Genomic DNA, 21,032 nt, shown 5'->3' on the forward strand with positions numbered 1-21,032 from the left:
GGGTAGGGACATCATCACCGTATCCCCGCTGCCTTGCCTGGTGCCAGGCACATACAGGGCACTGGCTGACTGGATGAGATGAATGAATGAATTCAAGACCCCTGGCTCAGGATCCAAAAATAGTGAGTTTACAAGTCTTAGGAAAAAATAGCAAATTTTTGATGGAATTCCTTCTCCCCACCATTGGCTAAAAGTAGGTGAGCGTCAGTTTCAAATCTAATCACTTATAGCTCCCTTTGTGGCACTATCTGCTGGACCGATGGGGGACACTTCACCAAGTAGAGAAAAAGGTCCATGACTGTGACCTGGCTAGGAAACGGTGCTTTTGTGTTGGTGACTGTGAGGAATCAGTGGATGCATCTTCTTGCCATTTCTCCAGATACCTCAGCCAGTGAATTTGCAGGGCACATCCATGGTATGCTGTCCGGAGGGGGGGGGGGGGGGGGGGGCGGGATGAGGACAGGGAAAGCAGCTCTGTGTTCCACATCCCTTTCAGTTTCCTGTTGCAGAGCCTGAGTCTGGAGGAGGCCCTGGGGTGTCTCTGCTTGTTTCTCACGTCTCTCGGACACGGTGCTGTTTCCACTGAGCGGCTGGGAGCAGCTCTGGAAGTCGGGCAGTGCAGAGCTAAGGTGAACCGGAGTGGGGAGAGGTGGTGACAAGCGACAATGCTCTCTAGAGTTCATTGATTCTCCTGGTCATTTGTGTAAAATTCACTCCTGTAGAAAGTGGAATCCCCTCGAGCTCCTTTAAAAGTTCGTTAGGTTTTACTATGCTATTTATTGAAGTCTTTATTGTTAAACCTAGGCTTTCTTACAAATACCATCTACAAATCAAAGGTTTTAGTATACATTAAGATGACTCCCACTTCTTATCGGTTACTAATTTCTTAATTCACATTTAACAAATTGGGTTTAAACGATTAGTACTGTGTGCAAATTTGAATCATTATTTTCTTCAATAATTCAACCTGTTTTCACAAATGTAATCTACCTGGTTTCCTCGGGCTGGTGGAGTGCCTGGCAGGGTCGCTCTGTCAGCCTAGCAGCAGAAACCTCCTACACGCTTAATCGACTCTTACAAACCCATTAAAGTCACAAATGCCACACATTATCTTAAACACTCCTGTGCTTCTCACAGTCTGTATGTCATTTTCAAATCGTTTATCTTGAAAAGCTCAGGTCAGAAACCAGCACTCATTTAAAATCGAAATCACAAGACTGTTTTTCAGATTCTCTAATATGTCATACACACTCATTTCAATGTTGTAAATAGGCAGAGATTATCCCAATGATCAGAGAGCTTGCATTCTAAAGTTAAGTATTAATATTACAATTTGTTTCATCATCTCTCTTCATCTTTTTAAGCCCTGCCGGGGTTTAAAGTCATTATTCCCAACTAAGTGCAGTAGGCTGACCACCCAGGTGGGCCCAGGATCATCCTGTGGTCATGTCCTCTCTGTCACACTCCAGACCATGATGCAGGGGTGGTCAGCTCAAACTCCAGAGTGCTCGATCGCTCCAGAGCCATAGCTGAAAACACTAGTTCTTCCCACTATGTCATTGGGGTCCCACAAGCCTCTGAGCTGGAATTGCATTTCGCCACGCAGTAAACACACATCCTCTCCGTTTCTTTCAAGTTTCCCTGGTAATCAGTTTTTGTAACCTCTTTCAATATTTACTGCCTGACCTGGGTCAGTAGACTTTTGTACCCTGTGCCAGGTTGTACCTAATTTCCTTTGCCACTTGATTGGACTCAACTAATGCCCTTGCTGCCTGAATGGGTTTGGCATGCTTTTCATACTTTTCCCGTCTGACTCTGGGCCACAGGTCTGGAGCCGTTTCGCAAACAAATTGCAATTTCCCAATAGTTAGCGTGGGTCTATGTACCAAGTGGTTAAAAAAAAAACAAAAACCCGAAGCAAACCAGTTTTGAGCAAAAGAAAGCAGCAGTGCCTTAGTTCTCACAGCTCGGTCTCCCAGGGGTGCTCTGGCTTCAGGTACAGCTGGGTGCAGGCGCCCATGCAACGTCTTTCCTCTGGACTCTGCGTCCCCTGCTAGCTGCCAGCTCAGGCAGCTGAGGGGGAAGTGACTGCTGACAGCACTGGACTTCGATCACACCTTTTCCTGAGTGGTGTTTCCTTTCTGCTCAGCCTCTCCCGTGTGGCCATGTAAGTTTGGGAAGCGCTATTCTAGGTGGCATGAATGAGATCATTGCGGGGCTTCCCAGCGCTAAGATGTGTGTGCACCTTGTGGAGCTAGTTTTCCTTAGAATACTTTTCAGGGTTCACTGACCTGATCCTGGTGGATCATGATGGTTTATACCCTGAGTTTTGGGGGAGAAGACAAGTGGAACCTACATGATTTTGTATCTAGGTTGACTTGGCAGCGTCCCCGAAGATGCAGACATGAAGGAGACATGACTGGTTCTCCGAATGCGGGGACAGCTTTGGTTTCTGCCGCACGGACAGCTCGGGACACTGAAGCTGTTCTTGCTCAGCATGGGGCCTTCCTTAGGGTCACTGGTTCCCCCACTCCCACTCTTCCGTGGGGCTGATCTCTGGCTTCTCCCCTCTGGGGCCGGCTCAGTTACAAGTGTTTCCTGTGAACTCAGGATAAGCCTCACGCTGCTCTGAGCACTGAGGGGAGGCATCCTGTGTGTGATCAGTGCCCCAAGCCCCGCTGCAATCATAGCCTGGCGTTGAAAGGCTACGGCGAAGAGCAGGTACACTTTCAAAGTAAGAAATCTGGGGTTGGATTCATGGGCATCTGTTACTTTTGTCCTTCCCCTCCCCTACCCCCTGCCAGTCACGTGCCTCTCCCATCCATCCTCCTCCTTCATCAGATCATAGGAAAGTTTAGCTACATCAAATTCCTCACTCTAGACAGCCGATGCCACTGAAGATTCGTGGGGTTTCCACTAACTGTGAGAGGAGATTTGAATGAGTCCTTTTCCATCTGTTGTGTCATACTCTCCCCAGCCCAGGTTGCATCAGCCATGTGTCACCCCCTAAGGAAATTGAGGCGCAGAGTTGTGACTTTTCAAAGAATGAAGCGGAGAGGGAACCGGGCTCTGAATTCAGGGCCGGTGGTGATTTTGCGTCAGAACGTGCCCCTGTCTCTCCTCTGCGCTTGAGTTCCATCAGGAGCTATTAATAAGCACTAACGCTGTGCCTGGCGAGGGAGGGGAGGTGACCCACAAAGAGAGGTTGACACCGCTGCAGCACCACCAGAGCCGGCACGCAGCAGGTTCTCGGTGAACAGCCTTTGTCGTGAAGGGCAGCATGGCCCAGACCAGAAGGTGTGCATGTTCTGAAATTAGACAGCCTTGCATTTTAAACCCAATTCCAGTGTTGCCTGAAAAACACTGGTTAAGATACTTGTTCTCTCAGCCTTGACTTCTTCATCTGTAAAGTGGGAGGTCATAGGTGCCTTGCAGAAGTGACACGGGGACTGGAGACGTGTATAATGTGTGTGAGGTGCCCGGCACTGTGCCTAACACGTGACATGTGTTTAGCTGCTGTCACCAACCAGCCCCTGTGCATATTTGGAAGGCAGAGCAGACTGTCCTGTGGGGAAAAACTAGAAAATTGTATATGTGTATAGAAACAAAGCCAACTTGTGAGACCGTGGAACTTGGAGTGCAGGGCAGGTAGGGCGGGCTTCAGGGTCAGGAACCAGGTAGGGGCCGGGCCCATCAGCGGAATCACACTAGTGCAGTTTGCTGAGACCCTGGAGCCTGGGGCCTTCTGGACCCTTTTACGTCACCCACACTAAACCCCTCTCTGAGCATGCAGGCTTCCTGCCTCCACCCTCCCTACCTGGGGACCAGTCATACATTTCCCCTCATTTCTGGGGGACCCTCCAGGTGGGCTTCTGGAAGCCAGATAGCAGTGCTGAAGGGGACGGTGATGAAAACAGCTCTCAGCAAACCTTCGCCATCCCGCCTGGTCCTCAGAGCTTGGGCAGGGATCCTACAAGCTGCGGGAACAAACCAGAACTTCTTTTGAGTTGTTGCGGGGCAGGCCTTCACCACACCACCCAGCATTTCTGAGGCATCATTGCGCAGGCAAGATGCCGGTGGAAGGCTCAGTGGAGGGGTAGAGTGGCTGAGTCAATGCTTTGTTATCAGACAGCCCCAGGGGTAGAAGCTGGCCTCACCACTCCCGCTGTGTGACGCGGAACCTGGTGCGTGCCTGCCTCGCAAGCCGTGGCTTCCTCCTGGGAAGTGAGCCGTGCCGTGTCCCTACGTGCACTGAAAGTGGACATAAGGAATGCCGTCTGGCGTCACAGAAAAGAGGGTGCCTCTGGATTCATAATGGCTGGATCTAGATCCTGCTCCACCTCTTACTAGTGTCCTGGCCTCTATAAGCCTCCGTCTCTCTACCTATACAATAGAAAAATAATAGTACTTAGCTATATTCTCTATATTAAGTACAGCAGTGTTAAACTCTTCAGCCCCATGAGTTTAAATCACCTGCTATGTACCTGCCACCCTGTAGCCAAAGGAGAAAAATGCAGCAGGCTTGATAGGTGGGGGAAGGGGTGGCACCATACCTAGTGAGACCAGGGAAGAGAGCCTTTCTGAGGGGTGGCACTTCAGGTGAGAAGCAGGCAGGGACAAGTGTCCAGGAAGAGGGATGACTAATGGAAGCCCTGTCAGCTTAGGAGGGACAGAAGCCCACGAGACCGGAGCCCATGAGTGATGGAGAGGCTGGCGAGGGATGGGACTAAAGAGAGGCGGATCAGAGGGTCTGGACGGTGAGAGTAGGGTTGGGCTTTAAGTACCCGAGAAACCACTGGAGGATATTAATAGTGGGGCAACAGGGTCTGATTTATGTTTCAGATAGGGTCCATATGGGGTGAGTGGACTGACTGACTGGTTTAGGAGTGGAACCCAGGGCCAGCTGACCTGTCGGCCAGCACCCAGGCAGACTAGATAGCAGCTTGAACTGGGGGGCGGCAGGTGCCCATGGGGATACGTATTGCCAGTTGAGAGGGCGGGAGCAGGAGGTGGATTGAAGTGTCTTGGTGGTGCTGGGAGATGGTAAGAAGGAAAGGGAAGAGTCATGGCCCACAGACTTGCCTTGAGGTGAGGGCAGGGGTGGATCACAGTGGATCTGAGAGTTGGGAAATGAAGCATTCTGTTTTAGATGCATCCTGGGCTATTAGTAGGGTCCGAGCTACTAATGGTGCTGGCAGGTCCCTGCTGCCTTTTGCAGCTTTCATCCGCTTGGCATTTCATCCGGGAGTGGAGTCCAGAGCATTCTTCCTACTTATGGCGACCCCCAAGGAGGGTGCCACTGCTGAATCTTTCTGTGCACCGCTCTTAGCTCTCCAAAGCCACTGCTCCTGCTCAGCCATGGGGCTTGGGAAGCAGCCATCCACTTCATAAAGTTCCCGGGATGGAGTTGAGGATGGGGTGGGAAATGGGTGGTGTTTTTAGCCACTCGGGGAAGCACCCGGCCTTATGGGGAAGATCTGTATCAGCCGCTTGCCCCAGCCGCCAGTCCCAAACCACCAGGATGACGCATGGCTTTGTGCCACAGCCAGCTTCCCTCTGGGGACGCTTCGCATGTGTCTGTACCCTCAGCCTGCATGGCAGCGAGTGGTTCTGGTGCTCAGGATGTGTTTGTCTTGGCAGCTGGGATGACAGCAGCTCCGTCAGCAGCGGCATCAGCGACACCATAGACAACCTCAGCACTGATGACATCAACACCAGCTCCTCCATCAGCTCCTATGCCAACACACCTGCCTCCTCTCGCAAAAACCTGGATGTACAGGTAAGGCACACGGTCCCTCCCAGGTTCTCCCAAAGGCCCAGCCAGCAGAGAGCCTTGGGCTGGTGGGTCCAGGGGGCCGTTCGGGATGAGCAGACTCCCCAGGTCCATGAGGGGAGGCCCAGTCTCCCGCTTGCTGCCTGTGCCTGTGCCCCCCGACCTGGCCTCTGGCTGGTGTAGGGCAGCAGGGCGCTGGAAGCAGGAGTGGGGCAGCCACACTGCCCTCTGTCTGGTGGCCTTGGTAAAGCCATGGTCCCTTCCTGGACCTCAGTTTCATACTCTGCTTTTTTAAAAACTGGGATGCTGGACTCAGCCAGGAGTGCGAGTCCCCTCTTTGCCGTGTGGGGCGCGCCTCTGGTTCCTCGGACCGAAGGGGGGGAACCAAGACTGGGTACCCTGGCTGGGACGGCCAGTGCATCGAGCGTGCCCTTCTGACGGCGTGTTTTCATTGGCCCATGGTGTGGTTTTTCTTCTTAACTGGATTCCATGTCAAGTTTTATGAATTGTGTTATTTTACATGAAAATGAGTTTCTGGTTTCTCTTGGGAAAAAAAACCCAGAAGATCTCCTGGACCTACATTCTCCAGATGGCAGCTGTCAGCGATGTCCCATTGCTGGCCCCTTTAGATGGGTCCCTGAGCCCCTGGGGCGCCCAGCTGCCGTATCCCGAGAGCGCGAGTTTTCAGGGCTGCTGTAAGCTCCCAGGTTTTGTTTTGAGTGTAGTGATACGTTATATTCGCTTTCAAAGAGGTCTCGTGGGGGTCCCTTCACTGACCCTCATGGCTTTCCTTAGTGGTCGAAGGGGAAGGTGGGTCCCCCAGGCGGGCCTGCCAGCACAAGGACTGGTCATTCGTGGGACCGCCACATGTGGGCTGCCATCTGTCTCATGATGGCCCCTCCCACCCACGGGGCCGCTGCTTCGGGGGAGCCCGTGGGAAGGTCTGATCTGGACAGAGTCTCCCAGGGTGCCTTGTGTGTGGGGGTGGGGTCAGAACTGACACAGCCCCCTTCATTCACTCCCTTCCACGTACTTACTCTCCTGCTGTTTCTCACGCTGGACAGAGGGGAACTGCTCTGGGATCTCTTTGTTTTCAAAGGTACCCTGTCTTTGAGGACAGGGCTAAAGCCAGGGTGTGTCACGGTGTGGGAGTAGTTCTGTCCCACAGAAATACATGCTGCCTGACCAGTGGAATGTTGTAGGTGTTGCCTCTGAGTTTGCCCGCCACTTCTAGGGTTTTCATGTTAGCTGGAATTTCTAATTATTGTGGAGAGTGAGGATGGGTGGGGTGGTAGTGAAGGGGGGAAAATCTCCCCCAATGAAAGGGGCACAAAGATTTGGGCAGGGGGGCACTGATAATGTTCTACACCTCGATTTCTGCGTGATAGATATGTGTGCTGAATTGGTAAAAGTTATCCAAGCCGCATACTTACACCATTGTGTACGTGAATGCTGTACCTCCATGTAAAGACTTATAATAAGAAAGAGAGAACATAAGCCACACTGCCCCGGAGTGATCCCCATTTCGTCGGTAACTAGACACATGCCAGAGACAACCAGACTGCCTGTGTCCCTGCCACCTGCCCCGGCCGAATGTCTTGGCGTCTACCACTTCTCCTTTCCTCGTGGGCACTAATTTTTCCTGAGATTCATCCTAATTTTATTTCCTACCGTATGTGACATAAGTAACAGCTGGCTCCCACAGGCCCTTAGATTCTGAAACGGGGAACCAAGGAATCGCTCAGCGGCTGTCTAGCTGGGGGGCAGGCAGGGTATCCGAGGTCCTTGAGAGGAGAGAGGAAGGGGTGCCGGAGGGGACAGGCACCAACAGATCAGTGAGTCAGTCGTTTCTCTTGCGTTTTCCTGAGAGGTGGGAACAGCTTGCTCCTAAGAGGCGCACTGACCCAGCAGAACACAGTGCTGGAAGCGTGTCCTTGTCTTTGTTCCCTCCCGCAAAGCCAGAGCTGGAATCTGTTTCCCACATCGACACAGAGTTCACATCGGGATTTACCACTGATTTCCTATCAGACACACTCGGGGTTGGTTCGTGCCAGGCTCCCCTCCTCTTTGACCAGCTCTTTGCTTCCATGTAGCACAGGTCACATCAGAAAAGGTCCAGGAATATGACACACACATGTCTTTTGATCACGATCAGAAAGTTAATTTCAAGGGACCTAAAGGATTTAATATTCATTGGGTTGTTTTCGTAGTAAGACTGCCTGCATTTAAAATATTTAAATAAAACCTAAGCAAGTAGGTGTTGCAATAAAACACAGACTTGTACCAATAGTTGCTAAAATTCCTATTGGAGATGGTTTCTTTAGGTGGATTTGTAGTGGCATCCCTTTGTTCCTGTCCAGGGAGCACCTCCAAATATTTGAATCTGTGCGAATGGCAGCCCCCCCCACCCGCTCCCCGGCTCCCCGGCTCCCCTGTACCATGCGGAGGAATGCTAAGGGCCATTACTCCTCTCCAATCAGCATCAGCATCAGCATCAGCCAGTGGGAAGGCGTGTGCTGCCGCCCTCCCCCAGGGCTCACTCGGGTTTCGTCACACGCTGGCTTCTCCTGGGCGGACGGGCAGCACCCACTGTCCCAGACAGGTCACGGAGAGGCAGGAAGAAGCGGCTCAGCATGTCACTGAGAAAACAGGTTGAAGACAGGTCACCTGCCTAGGTTTTCATATTTGAAAAGCCTCTGGGGAATAGCCAAAAGGAAGTGCATCTAAGGAACAAGGAAGGTATGGTCTGGAGAGCCGAAGGAGTAGCCTCCATCAGCTGATGGAAAGAGGAGGAGGTGCATCACGGAGGAGCAAGCAATCCTTGGGGGGACGGAAGTGCCCCGTCTGTGAGTGGCCGCCCCCCTTGTGGACGTCGAGGAGCATAGCGTGCCCTCGTTGAGGCACACATGCCCAGGTTCAGCATCAGGCAGCCGTGCCCACTGCTTCCCCGAGTAGGGGGCAGGGTCTCCCCTGCTTGAGGCATGGCAGCCTCCTGGCTGACTTTCCCCGGGGGAGCTGGTGGGCCCAGGTGGGCAGCCAGACCAGGTCGCCCCGTCAGGTCCAAGGGGTGGCCTCTGAGGTCAGGGCTGAGCCCCCCACTCTGACGTCCTTGGATAAGCTAATCACCCCTGCAAGCCTCTGTCTCCTCGCCCATAAAATTATGGCAACGAGGCTGATCTTGAAGGGTGTATGTGGGGGTGCCTGAGAATACGTTATCTAAACGCTGTCTCTCGGTGCCCTGTTCTTGGCAGTTGCGCAGCAGTGACCGTGTTTAGTTCCTGATTTCCTCTGGATTACCGTCCCTCTGCCTCCTTCCTCCCTCCTCCCTCCTCCATTCATATCAACAGTGAAAGCTGACTGTGTTCTTAATCCATTTTGTTGGTCATTTCAAAGCAACTCGCCTTATATCTTGAAGCATTTTCTTTTGAGGACAGTGTTGTTGCTGGCAGGAGAGTTTAACAAACACACATTTCTGTCCCACACAGCCATCTCCCCACTGTGTCCTTGGTCATTTTGCATTTCTTCTCAGGTCTCTGGAAGGTTTCATTCCAGGTGCTGAGCTGCAGAGAGGCACAATTCAAGATTTTTCTTACTTTCACAGCCTGTGAAATTTTTAGCAAAATATACAGGGTGGGGGAAGGTAGATAATGCCAGGTGCATTTATCCTTTGCTTCTCAAGGAAATAAAATCCTGAATTCTCTGGCAGAGATTCCTGACCTGTGCGGCCATGAGAGAGCCGGGGGCTCTCTGGGCGTTCCCTGGATATTGGGATGAAGGGATGGGGTTTGGTGGTGTGGGGGCGGGGGGAGCACTGTTTCTGCCCATCTGTTTGGTTGTTGCTGTTGTGACTTGAGGCAAGTTACTTTCGCTCTTTACACCTGGTCTGTGAAATATGGCTGATGCAGGCTCAGCAGACTGAGTGGGCTAATGATGGATGTGGAGGGACACAGTGCCCGGCAAGAAGAGTGGCGGGTGATGGTGATGATGCTGGTAATTTTTCTGCTGTGACTGGGGCCCAGGCTCCAGCCAGTTCAGCCTCTGGATCTGCAGGGGATGTGGGCATGAAGAGGGCGTGTCCTTGACTTCTAGAAGCTTGTGGCCCAATAGCAGGAAAGACAAGTGCCCTTTTCACACCTAATGCAAGACAAAGATGGGATAAATGCTAAGGTGCTGGGGGTTTTCAGAGGCGGGAGGGTTTTTGAGTCCCTCCACACTTAGCTCATTGAGTCTCCTCTCAGCTAGCTCTCTAGGACGCCCACCTGTTATTCCCCCCTCCCCTTTGCTATGCAAGGTAATGATCTCGGCGAAACAAAGCCACCCCTCCAGAGTCACGCTCACAGCAAAGGAGGGGCAGCACCCAGACTTGAACTCCAAGTCTGCCAGACTCCAAGCCCATGTCCCCCACCCCCATCATGCTAGGTGGCCCCACCGCACTGCTCAGCACCCCCCTCCCCTTGGTTCCAGCCTGTCATTCTCAGAGGACTGGCCTCTCTGTGGTCCTTGAGGAACCGGGGCTCTCACTCGTGACGTCTCCCATCTCCCAGGCCCACTCCCTCTCCTGCCTGGCTGTTCCCCCACCTCCCTCCGGGATGTTGAGTGAGGAAATGGACTTCCAGGCAGGGGCAATAGGAACATCCTTTCAAAAGGAGGCACCGTATGAGAGGGGAACAGCTGACAGAGGCACGGAGGGCCAAGGGGAGGGCACCGCTCTGTGCAGCCCCGTGTGGCCATCCTGCTGGCCTTGGGTTGTAAGCCCTGGGAGCAGAGGCAGGGACATTTTCACCTGTTGATCCCTCATGCTGTCACCATACGATCTGGCGCGCGGCTCCAGGAGGGTTTGCTAAGGAGATAGGAACTCAAAGCCGGTGATGTCCCAGGCAGGTGCCCACTGTGCAGAGCAGCGCAGGGAAGGCTGCCACCCTGGATCAAGTTGTGGGGGTGTGATGGCAGGGTTTTTGTTCTCTCCAGAGCGGGGGTCCAGCCACAGTCCTGAGCCAGGGCCATGTGGCTCTTTCTCTGCCACAGGTGGAGTCGGAGCTCTGGGGGTCCCGCCCAGAGGCTAGGCTGGCGCTGCTGTGGGGTTGGAGTTGGGGAACAGCCAGCCAGCCTGTATGGAAAGAGCATCTGCTGGGTGTTGGGATCCTGTTAGGAGCCACTGGACAAGCAGAAATGTTCTTGGGCTTATTCCCAGGAAGGCGGCGTCATAAGCGGATGCAGTGTGGGTCCCTGGAACCCTTGCATCTCCACTGCCTCACTGTGTGATCTTGGACACTTTCCTTGTCCACTGTGTGCCTCAGTTTTCTCATGTAAAATTGGGACGACGAACTGTAACTTCCTCAGAGAGGATTAAATTACGTGATACAGGCAAAGCACTTTAGCCCGGTGCCTCACACACAGTGCTTAGTAAATGTTATTGTTACTGTCACTGCTGTCAGCACAGCTACAATTTGACTGAGGGGAATGAGGTATAGGAATGAGTATTAAAAGAACGGATGCAGTAATCCAGGATGTGGAGCGCTAAGTTTTCAGTACGTCTTAGAGTGTATTCGAACGTGTTAAAATGTACTTGGACAAGATATTAATGATTTGCACTTGTTCATTGTAGTGTTCCCAGTGCCCCCGAGCTTGCCTGGCAGATGGTGGCCGCTGGTGGATATTTGCTGGGTGATTGCTTCCAAAGCCACATCCTTTCCCGTCTCAGGCCTTGGCGCATGCTCTTCTCTTGCTAAGTTTCTTCTCATTCTTTAGAGCACTTCTTCAAAAAGGTCTTACCTCACCACTGTCCCCAGCCCCATTATCATAATCTAAATTACATCAGTGCCTGTATTTCTCCCTCAGACTCCTTGTCCTTTTCCTTACAATACCCCTTATAATTCACAATTACTTATTTGTATTTATTTACCCCATCTCTCCTCTTTCACTGGATCGTAAATTCCAGGAGTGGTGGGAACCAGTCTTACCCACAGTTCCCCAGACACCCCGTGGTGCCTGGCAAACAGTGGGCACAGAGGAAATCTTGCCCCGAGCAGGAATCGAACCGGCAGCCTCTCGCTTTGTGGGACGACACTCAACCAAGTGCACCACACTGGTCAGGGTGGGAGTGGGTAACTTTGTTTCCTCTCATCTGTAAAACTGAGGTGAAGACAGTACTGCTTCCCTGCTTGCCCTATGTGACCAGGTGGTCAGATGGCCAGGGTCAGGTGGCATCACTTTGTTAAAGTGAGCTCTACCTGGACAAGCGTGTGTTCGTTTTTTCACTCATTCACTCGCCCAGCCTTGAGGGAGCCCCTGCCCTGCGCTCAGACGTGGGAAGTCCTCTTTCTGTGTCCCCACTGCCACTGAGCAATGAGCTTCCCATGGTTGGGGGGTGCTTTTGTCTCATCACGTCTCTGGTGCCTAGTACCTAGCAGGAGCTCAGCGTGTGTCTGAGGAATGACTACACAGGGAAGACACTTGTAAGCTGGCTCTCATGGGTGAGGGGAATTCTTAAAGGGGGGGGTAAGGGAGAGCCAAAGAGTCCATGGTGGCGAGAGAGGAACAATTGAACTTGGGCTGCTTGTCTGTGTTTGGGTTTGATCCCACTCAGCCCGTGTATTTCGTGGAGGAAGGTGTTTGTACTACTCTTGGGGGACGGGTATTAGGCCAGATTCAGGACAGGTGATCGTTTTGATTTCCTGTCCCGCCGAGGATGCCCACTGTAGGGAGTTACGTACAGCACGTAAGGGACGAGTGTCTTAGTACAGCCACTCTGAAGTGTTGCTGACCTCCTTTCCCCATTCTCTGCATGGCTTCTCCCAACTGGCATCTCCTCGGGCTGCCCCCCCTTAAGGAGGCCCCTGAAGCTTTCTGGTTAGCTTCTGCCTTTTCACTGCAGCAAATCATTAACATCACACTTCTGTCCCCTCCTGGGTTCCATGGCCAGCAGGTCAAGGCTCTTCCAAAGAAAGCTGGCTAATTATACGCCTTGTCTGAAAAGAATCCCACAAGAGGAGCAAAGCAGTGTGGCATATGCACAGTGCTGGGGTAGGAGCAGGCACCCGCTGGCTTTTAGCTTTGGGGGGAAGTGGCTTTTGAGGGTGTGTGTTCCTCTCGGCCCCTCTCCCTCCCTGAGAGTGGAACTAGCAGCCACCCCCACTTGCTCGCTCACTGGCTCCGAGTGTTAGACTGTGACGCTGCGCTGGAGCCTGAGATCTCGCTGCCAGTGGAGTGATAGGGAGACGGAAGAACAAAGGGAGACGGGCAGGAAGCTGGATGCTGGCTGGAGCTCAGGCTGCCTGAGTTACAGGGGGTTTCTCGCCAAGTGGCAGAGAGTTGGTGGCTGAATTCTCGCCACATCTCCCATCTGCTCACAGTTCTCTGTGGGGCTCCTTCCCTCTCTCCCTCTGGCCCCTTTCACTCTCCTCCCTCACTCCTCTCAAGGACATAGTTGTATTCTTTACTTTCCTTGGACCGAAAAAAATAAAAAATCAGGCCTTCTAATAAGATAACCAGAGTACAAAGGCCCAAACATTTTTAAGTCGTTAGTTATTATTTTTCTCTTAATTCACCCAGTGTATTGGGATTTTTGCTCGGTGGTGAGGGTCTCTCCACCCTGGGGTCTGGGAGGGACTAACTTGGAGTCTCACCCGCAGACTGACGCGGAGAAGCACTCACAGGTGGAGAGGAGCTCCCTCTGGTCGGGCGACGATGTCAAGAAGTCCGACGGAGGGTCAGACAGCGGCGTGAAGATGGAGCCGGGCTCCAAGTGGCGGCGGAATCCCTCGGACATGTCTGACGAGTCCGACAAAAGCACGTCGGGCAAGAAGAACCCCGTCATCTCCCAGACGGGCTCGTGGCGGCGCGGCATGACGGCCCAGGTGGGCATCACCATGCCGAGGACGAAGCCGGCTGCCTCGGCGGGCGCGCTGAAGACCCCAGGATCAGGTGAGTGAGAGGCATTGCCGTCTTTCATCCACAGGTGTCCGTTTCCAGACCCAAACCGTAGTCACTCTAACTCTAGCAAGGAATTGTTCTTTGTTTCTTTGTTTTTTAAGTCCCGTAAATGCTCAGGTGTTTGTTCTTAGGGTGTAGACTCTGCTAATAACCAGCTTTCAGGAAAGTCCGCATCTCTTCCTTTCTCCAAGTGGAAACATGTGTGGAAGGTTTTAAAGTCTGAAGGCAGTGCACTGCTGAGGCCGTGTTAAACTGGTGGACATGTGCTGGGTCAGAGCACACACGTGAGGGCCTGTGTTTATAAGCTGTTGGCATGCTGCGTTGATGTTTCCGTGATTCAGGGGTGTGTGTAAACGGGAACTGTTTTTGCAGGAAGTCAATGGTCCCTCCTGTGGAAGTTAGGAACATCTTTTCAATGGACGGAGGGAGAAAGTTCAGTGAGAGCCAGGCCTCTTCCCCAGACATGTCAGTGATTGGCTGGCTTTGCTCTGTGCTGGGTAAATTTAGACTGCCTTGCAAATGAGTAACATCATTGACATCTAAAAGGCTCACGGTGACAGTAGTAGACTAGATTGCCTTTATGAAAAGCTCTTTCCTCTGCCTCCCAAGGGTCCTGCTCTCCCCAAGGAGAACGTGAACCAGTTCTTTGGAGGAGGGGAGGATTTTAAACAGACTGAACTGGATGAGCCGGCTTCTTGGTGTGCAGGTTAACCCTGCCGATTTCTCTCCTAGGAAAAACCGACGATGCAAAAGTGTCCGAGAAAGGGAGGCTGTCCCCCAAAGCCTCGCAGGTGAAGCGCTCCCCGTCAGATGCAGGCCGCAGCAGTGGTGACGAGTCCAAGAAGCCCCTCCCCAGCAGCTCCCGGACGCCCACCGCCAACACCAACAGCTTTGGGTTCAAGAAGCAGAGTGGCTCGGCTGCCGGCCTGGCCATGATCACAGCCAGTGGGGCCACTGTCACCAGCAGGTCAGCCACACTGGGCAAAATCCCGAAGTCGTCTGCGCTCGTCGGACGGTCCACTGGTCGGAAGACCAGCATGGACGGGGCTCAGAATCAGGACGACGCGTATCTGTCTCTGAGCTCCCGGACAAACCTGCAGTACCGGAGTCTGCCGCGGCCCAGTAAGTCCACCAGCCGGAACGGGGCCGGGAACCGGTCCAGTACGAGCAGCATAGACTCTAACATCAGCAGCAAGTCGGCAGGCCTGCCGGTGCCCAGGCTGAGGGAGCCCTCCAAAGCGGCCCTCGGGAGCTCTCTGCCGGGCCTGGCCAACCAGACGGATAAGGAGAAAGGCATCTCCTCGGACAACGAGAGCGTGGCTTCCTGTAACTCCGTGAAGGTGAACCCGGCAGCACCCCCGCCTGTGTCCAGTGCGCCTCAGGCCACCCTCCAGCCAGGGGCCAAGTACCCTGACGTGGCCTCTCCCACGCTCCGCAGGTGAGTGGGTAGATGGCACTGAGCAGAACCGGAATATATGGAATGGTGTCCTGGATTTTTAATAATTTCCTGTTTCTTAGTTAAAGCAGTCTCTGTGTCTTCCTCTCCAGTCCTAGGATAAAGCCGTTTGGTCAGAGGCTGCCAGCAATGTTGCTGTCACCTGATTATTTTTCCATGTTAGAATGAAAATCTTTTTTTTTTTAAGATTTTTATTTATTTATTTATTGTTAGAGAGGAAAGGGAGGGAGGGGGGGAGAGAGAGAGAGAGAGAGAGAGAGAGAGAGAACGAGAACAGAGAAACATCAATGTGGGGTTGCTGGGGGTAATGGCCTGCAACCCAGGCATGTGCCCTGACTGGGGATCGAACCTGGGACACTTTGGTTCGCAGCCAGAGCTCAATCCACTGAGCTACGCCAGCCAGGACTAGAATGAAAATCTTAAGCCTCTGTAATCGATCATCCTGAGTTCAAAGCTTGGGTTCACCTTAATTAGCCACCACGTAAACTTTCTTAGCAGTATGTCTCTGTTTTCTCATCTGTAAAATGGGTACACCGATACCTACCTGAGAGTTCTTATGAAGATTCATCTATGTAGCCATATCTGGCCCGTAGTAAGTAGTGAATACCAGTTAGCTACCATCCAGATCTGCACAGGTAGCTTAGGGGATGCAGACAGGTTTTTTTCTTGTTAATTCAGTGACTGCAGTTCCTCCTCCTCATGCTAGACAGTGATCTTGGCCAGATCCTTTTCTCAAATAGTCCAGTGTTCTCCACATACTTATTTATAACCACATGCATAATTCCAAATTAGTTTCTGAAATTTTAGCTTCCTGGGGAAAAAAAAAGCCTCTTAAAGCAGAAGTGTTTCTGAAAAAGAAAAAAGGATTTCCTATTACCTTAAAAAAGCATTTTCTCACATTTCCACACAGGGCAGGAATTTTCACATGAAAGTATTATTTGCTATTTTTTCTTCAACTCTGTTTTAAATTTCTACAGCTTTTGCCTGTTCATAGTATCTCATTATAATCTCCATATCCACTGGACCATCCTCAGACTCCATGTGCATGGGGCAGGACTTAGTCTCGCTTCTCAGGGGATTTCTTGTCGTAGGAAAGAGTAAGTCCAAGGGCAGCAAACCATGCAGTGAAAAAAATAAAAACCGTGCGCTCATGTACATATTTGGGAATGAATCGGAATGTTTGAAGAGGCTTCAGAAGAAGCATTCCACATGAAAGGTATAATGAAGCGGTTCACTGTTCTTTGTCTAGACTTGATTATTAGAATTTCAGTAATAATTACTTTTTCTGGGGAAGGTCCTATTGGGCTGTTCTTTGTTGTTGTACCAGATTGCCTTGTAAATGAAAATTTTCTCTGCTTCTTGCCTCAAGTATTACATGTAATATTCACTCTTTGGTATTATGAATTTCCTCCAGCAACTACAAAGACATTTTATTAGACCTTTAGGCTAGTGTACTAGAATACTAGAAAATGCACACATTTTCTTAGGTTCTGCACTGAACACCTTTCGGCCAATTCCTAACAATTGCATTTTTACTAAATGGTTAAGGTGTTTTTATTGTGCCTTAGTATGAAGAAGATAGATCTTGGGTGAAGTGAGGTAACTCTCTTCAACAAAAAGGTCGGGTGTTCTCCGTGTCTTTACACATAGCAGGATTAGGAGCAATGAGTAAAAGTAAAGAAGGCAGATCAGATTTTGGTTTTCTAATTGACAGTGCTAGACCCTGGGGTAAGTTACCCCTTAAAGTAGTGGGGTCCCCATTACTGGAAGAGTGTAAGCATTCTCAAGCCAAAATTCAGTAATCAGATGTTTCATTCTCTGATGGTCACCAGGCAAAAGTGTTCCTCATCTGTCTCCAGATATTGTAGTGAGGATTGGTTACGTGGTCAGTCGGTTGGTCGTCTTTACAATGATTGAGATTTGTAAGGACTGTTTGGAGAAGACAGGTCAAACTCACGCCACTGAGCAGCGTGGGGAAGGGCCTGTCGGTGTTGTTGCCACTGTGCAGAGATGCCTGTCCCCTCAGAGTTTCAGTGAGCGGAATCACTCGCCTTGCTGGAGCAGGTACTGCTCCCTGACTGTGAGATGGCCCTGCCGCTCACCAGGCGCCCTTCTGCCAGCAGAGGAGGGACACGTTTCCTGTGTGCCTCCAGCACGTTTCTGGTCATGAGTGGGGTGGGGGTGCTGGTGACATGGAATGGCATTTCTGTGTCTCTGTGACAGAGACACAGTTCATACTGCGTGTCTGGTCTGATGTCTTGGGAGCTCAGCAAGGTTTCCGTGTGCATCATTGGGTAGTACTAGCACTCCGGCAGCAAAGACACACCTTTCAGGTAGGGCTTTCACCGGAGACGTCTGTGGAGATACTCTCCCCAGGCCTCATCCAGGTCCAGGCTCAGGTTCTCGATCCTACCTGGGCTTAGAGATCAACTCGGCCCACTGCCCGGGGTCGAACTGTCACAAACCAAGCGCCTACATTGTGCCTGGGGTCACGGATACGGAGATGATGCAGGCAGCTTTTTGCCTTGTAGATGTTTCCTGGGCCAGGGCAATTTTCTGTTTACTCTGTTTACTCTGTTCACGGAAAGAAAGGGAAACAGTGTCTTGGACCAGCATGAACAGTCCTGTAGAAAATTATTCCCTATGGCCCTTTGGCTCAGACAGAGCCAGGGTCTCAGCTGCACCATAGAACCGGAAACTGGAACGTGTCATTCATGAGTGTCCCGGTGGCCTGTCCCAATGGGATCCCATAGCCATTTCCGTTGAAACGACTGTGCCTCCCCCCAGGGACTCCCGTGGCTCCTGGACCTGAGCCGCACCCAAGTAAACAGCTGGGAGCCCCTCGGCTCTGGGTGTCCAACCCAAACAACCCTTTGTCTCTTCACAGACTCTTTGGTGGGAAGCCTAGCAAGCAAGTGCCCATCGCCACAGCTGAAAACATGAAAAACTCGGTGGTCATCTCCAACCCTCATGCCACCTTGACCCAGCCAGGTAACTTAGAGTCCCCCTCAGGCAGCGGCGCCCTGAGCAGCGGGAGCAGCAGTCCTCTCTACAGTAAGAATGTGGATCTCAACCCGTCTCCTCTAGCTTCCAGCCCCAGCTCAGCGCACTCGGGCCCCTCCAACAGCCTCACCTGGGGCACCAATGCCAGCAGCTCCTCAGCAGTTAGCAAGGACGGCCTGGGCTTCCAGTCCGTCAGCAGCCTGCACACCAGCTGCGAGTCCATTGACATCTCCCTCAGCAGCGGAGGGGGCCTGAGTCACAATTCCTCCACGGGCCTCATCACCTCTTCTAAGGACGACTCCCTGACTCCCTTTGTGAGAACCAACAGTGTGAAGACCACACTGTCAGAAAGGTTGGTGACGTGCGTTTGGCTGCCTGTCTCTCTCAGAAAGACACCCTTTCAAGAGGCAAAGGATTATGTCAGGAATCCCACATGTTAATTGCCCTAGCCTGGGAGAGTTCTCTCTTTCTGGCCACCGATGGCTTCCGTAGGAAAGCCAGTTCAGGGTGGGATTCAGCTCAGCTCTACTCCCTGTTGCTTTTTTCATCGTGGTTATTCTCAGTGCTTGGAGCTTCTGGAAGTCTCCTGGGGGTAGATTTAATGCATCCATTTGAAATGGCATTCCGTCTTTGAAATCCTTCCATTTTACTCTGTTCATCAGCTGGCTTCTCCCCCCACCCCCCCTTGTAATTGTGCAGGCAGAGTGGGTGGCCGGCTGCAGCCCTGGGGTGTGTGGTAGGATGTTCCTTAGGCAGCAGGGTCGGTTTGGTGGCCGTCATGGCAAACACCCTCCCATTGAAGGGCTGCTGGCCAGTGACAGGAAATCAAGAAACCTAAAGCATCCCCAGAGCTCTGGATTTCACTTCAGTGGTGAAGTGTCCATTGTCTCCCCGATAGGGAAGGAAGCAAGCCAGGGTCAGCCCTGGGAATGAGAAAAGTCACTGTATTTTACAACTCCCTCTCTTTCTTCTCATCTAATGTTCCTTCTCTTGTTTTCTACCTGCCTGGACTTCTAGCCCTCTCTCTTCCCCTGCCGCTAGCCCTAAGTTCTGCAGAAGTACTTTGCCCAGGAAACAGGACAGGTAATGACATTGTAGGCCGGAGACCCCACCGAGCCTTCTAGGTTCCTCTGCCCGTCTGTGTCAAGCCAGATGTCTTGTGTGAGGCTGTCGGCCCAAGGCTTCCGCTTGTGTTCGTGGCTCCGGTGTAGTATGCGACCCCCAGACATGCCAGTGAGGGTCTGTTCCGCTGTCCACTGAAGCCCCGGGAGAGGTGGGTTGGGCTGGCCCCTCCCTTCCCGACTTGGGAAGGAACCTCAAACCTGCCACTTGAACTGGGGGCGGCAGAAGCTCTCACTTGCATCTCAGCGTTCCTGCGGCATGCTCCTGCTTCCCACCCTTTCCCCCTTCTCCCTCCCCTCCTGCTCCAAGCCCAGAGATGATCTACCACCCACCGAGCAGCTTGGCCCTCACCTTTGTCTCCCACCCCCTCCACTCCCCACACAGCTGGCTCTTCTCCCTTTAAAGTCCTTCGCTGCAATTTGGCTCCTCCTGTTTTGTAGGCTGCTGTGTTCTGTGTGCCCATTTCCTGTAGTGATAATAAGAAAGAGTATGTGGAGTGTTGAGACTTTATAAAGGAAGAGGCTTGTTTGCCCCCAGCTGTCCTGTGGGTGGGCCTCAGAAATGGATATTGACCTTTAATTTGTGGGGGAGCCGTGGCTTGGCCAAACATAACAAACAGATGTTGTTTCATGATAGAAAAAAAAAATTAATGAAAGCCCTCTTCACCTCATCAACAGCAAAATCTTTGTTTTTGTCAGACTCACAGACCAAGCCTTTAAACCCTTGCTCTTTGGAAACCCAAATGCCTTGACTTTATCAGCCCGCAAGTTGTGACATGCCCCGACTCCGGCCCAGGGCTCAGCTCTTAGCTACGTCCAATGAGGACTGCAGAAACTGAGAGGGACCTGGAATTCACTTGTGAATTCCAAATATGCAGACTGCAGGCCTCTTAAAACTCTCCAGCAAGTCCCTTGTCTCACTTGAAGTCACCGCCCGTGGCACTGGGGTGGCCCAGAGCAGGTAGTGCAGAGGAGGTGGCATCTCTCTCTCCAAGAAGCAGTGGTGACGGTGCAGAGATGGGCGACTGGGCGGTGGAAGGCACGGGCTCTGCCTCAAGGTGCGGCAGCCCCCGAGTTTGGCCTTGAACCTGCGGGGCAGACTGGCTCAGGCCTCCCAGTAGCTTGGGGTGGAGCTTGCGTTGGTGGCAGCGCAGGCCGAGGACTGGGTTTCTCCGGCTTCCCTCGGACAGGCTGTGTGCTCCGCTGGGCACGGGGCCTTCCTGGCGAAGTGAGTCTCTCTCCCCAGCTCTCTCCAGCCCCGCCTTAGCCTGTCCCGCCTCACATCGCCTGCTCTCTCTGTGCTTCTCTGAAGTTCTCACTTTTGTTTTAACTTCCCTACAGTGACCCGCACCTTGATAGGAACACTTTGCCTAAGAAAGGACTCAGGTATCTGTGTTTCCTCCTTGCATCCATGCCATGTGCTGTGGCTTTGGGGCTTGGCTGGCGGGGGTTCGGGCTGGGCTGGGCTCCCCGCTTTGGCCACCGCAGTAGGGCCTTGGACGACTGCTCCCCTGTCACCCGCTCATTCTCATCTCTCCATTCGTTGGCTTATGTGCTTGAGCAGGGGCTGTGCTTTTTCAGGCTTATAGTGGTAAAACCATGTCATGCACCACTGGGGCCAGTGGATTTCGTCGCTGAGCACGTCACCACGACCATCCTGTTCACGGGCTGGCTTCCCAGAGGAAGGGCGTGACTTATAGCATGTTGGTTTGTGAGCCAGGACGGGGCCATGGAGGAGGGAAACATC

The 21,032-nt window shown here is 52.4% G+C and overlaps 1 protein-coding gene across 5 annotated transcripts in view; it reads left to right on the forward strand.

Moving 5' to 3' along the window:
* Nucleotides 1-21,032, forward strand: part of NAV2 (neuron navigator 2) — a 365,536-nt gene that overhangs the window by 288,741 nt on the left and 55,763 nt on the right. For 4 of the 5 annotated variants that reach the window (XM_028515602.2, XM_036029138.1, XM_028515604.2 and 1 more), the window contains 6 exons: nucleotides 5,641-5,779; nucleotides 13,405-13,696; nucleotides 14,438-15,143; nucleotides 18,049-18,516; nucleotides 19,182-19,247; nucleotides 20,627-20,671. In XM_028515602.2, coding sequence (XP_028371403.1) covers nucleotides 5,641-5,779; nucleotides 13,405-13,696; nucleotides 14,438-15,143; nucleotides 18,049-18,516; nucleotides 19,182-19,247; nucleotides 20,627-20,671 — 1,716 coding nt within the window. The remainder of the gene's footprint in view (nucleotides 1-5,640; nucleotides 5,780-13,404; nucleotides 13,697-14,437; nucleotides 15,144-18,048; nucleotides 18,517-19,181; nucleotides 19,248-20,626; nucleotides 20,672-21,032) is intronic. The other variant, XM_036029139.1, reaches the window with a different exon arrangement.

Source organism: Phyllostomus discolor, chromosome 6 (genome assembly GCF_004126475.2).
Source record: "Phyllostomus discolor isolate MPI-MPIP mPhyDis1 chromosome 6, mPhyDis1.pri.v3, whole genome shotgun sequence".
Classification (NCBI taxonomy): domain Eukaryota; kingdom Metazoa; phylum Chordata; class Mammalia; order Chiroptera; family Phyllostomidae; genus Phyllostomus; species Phyllostomus discolor.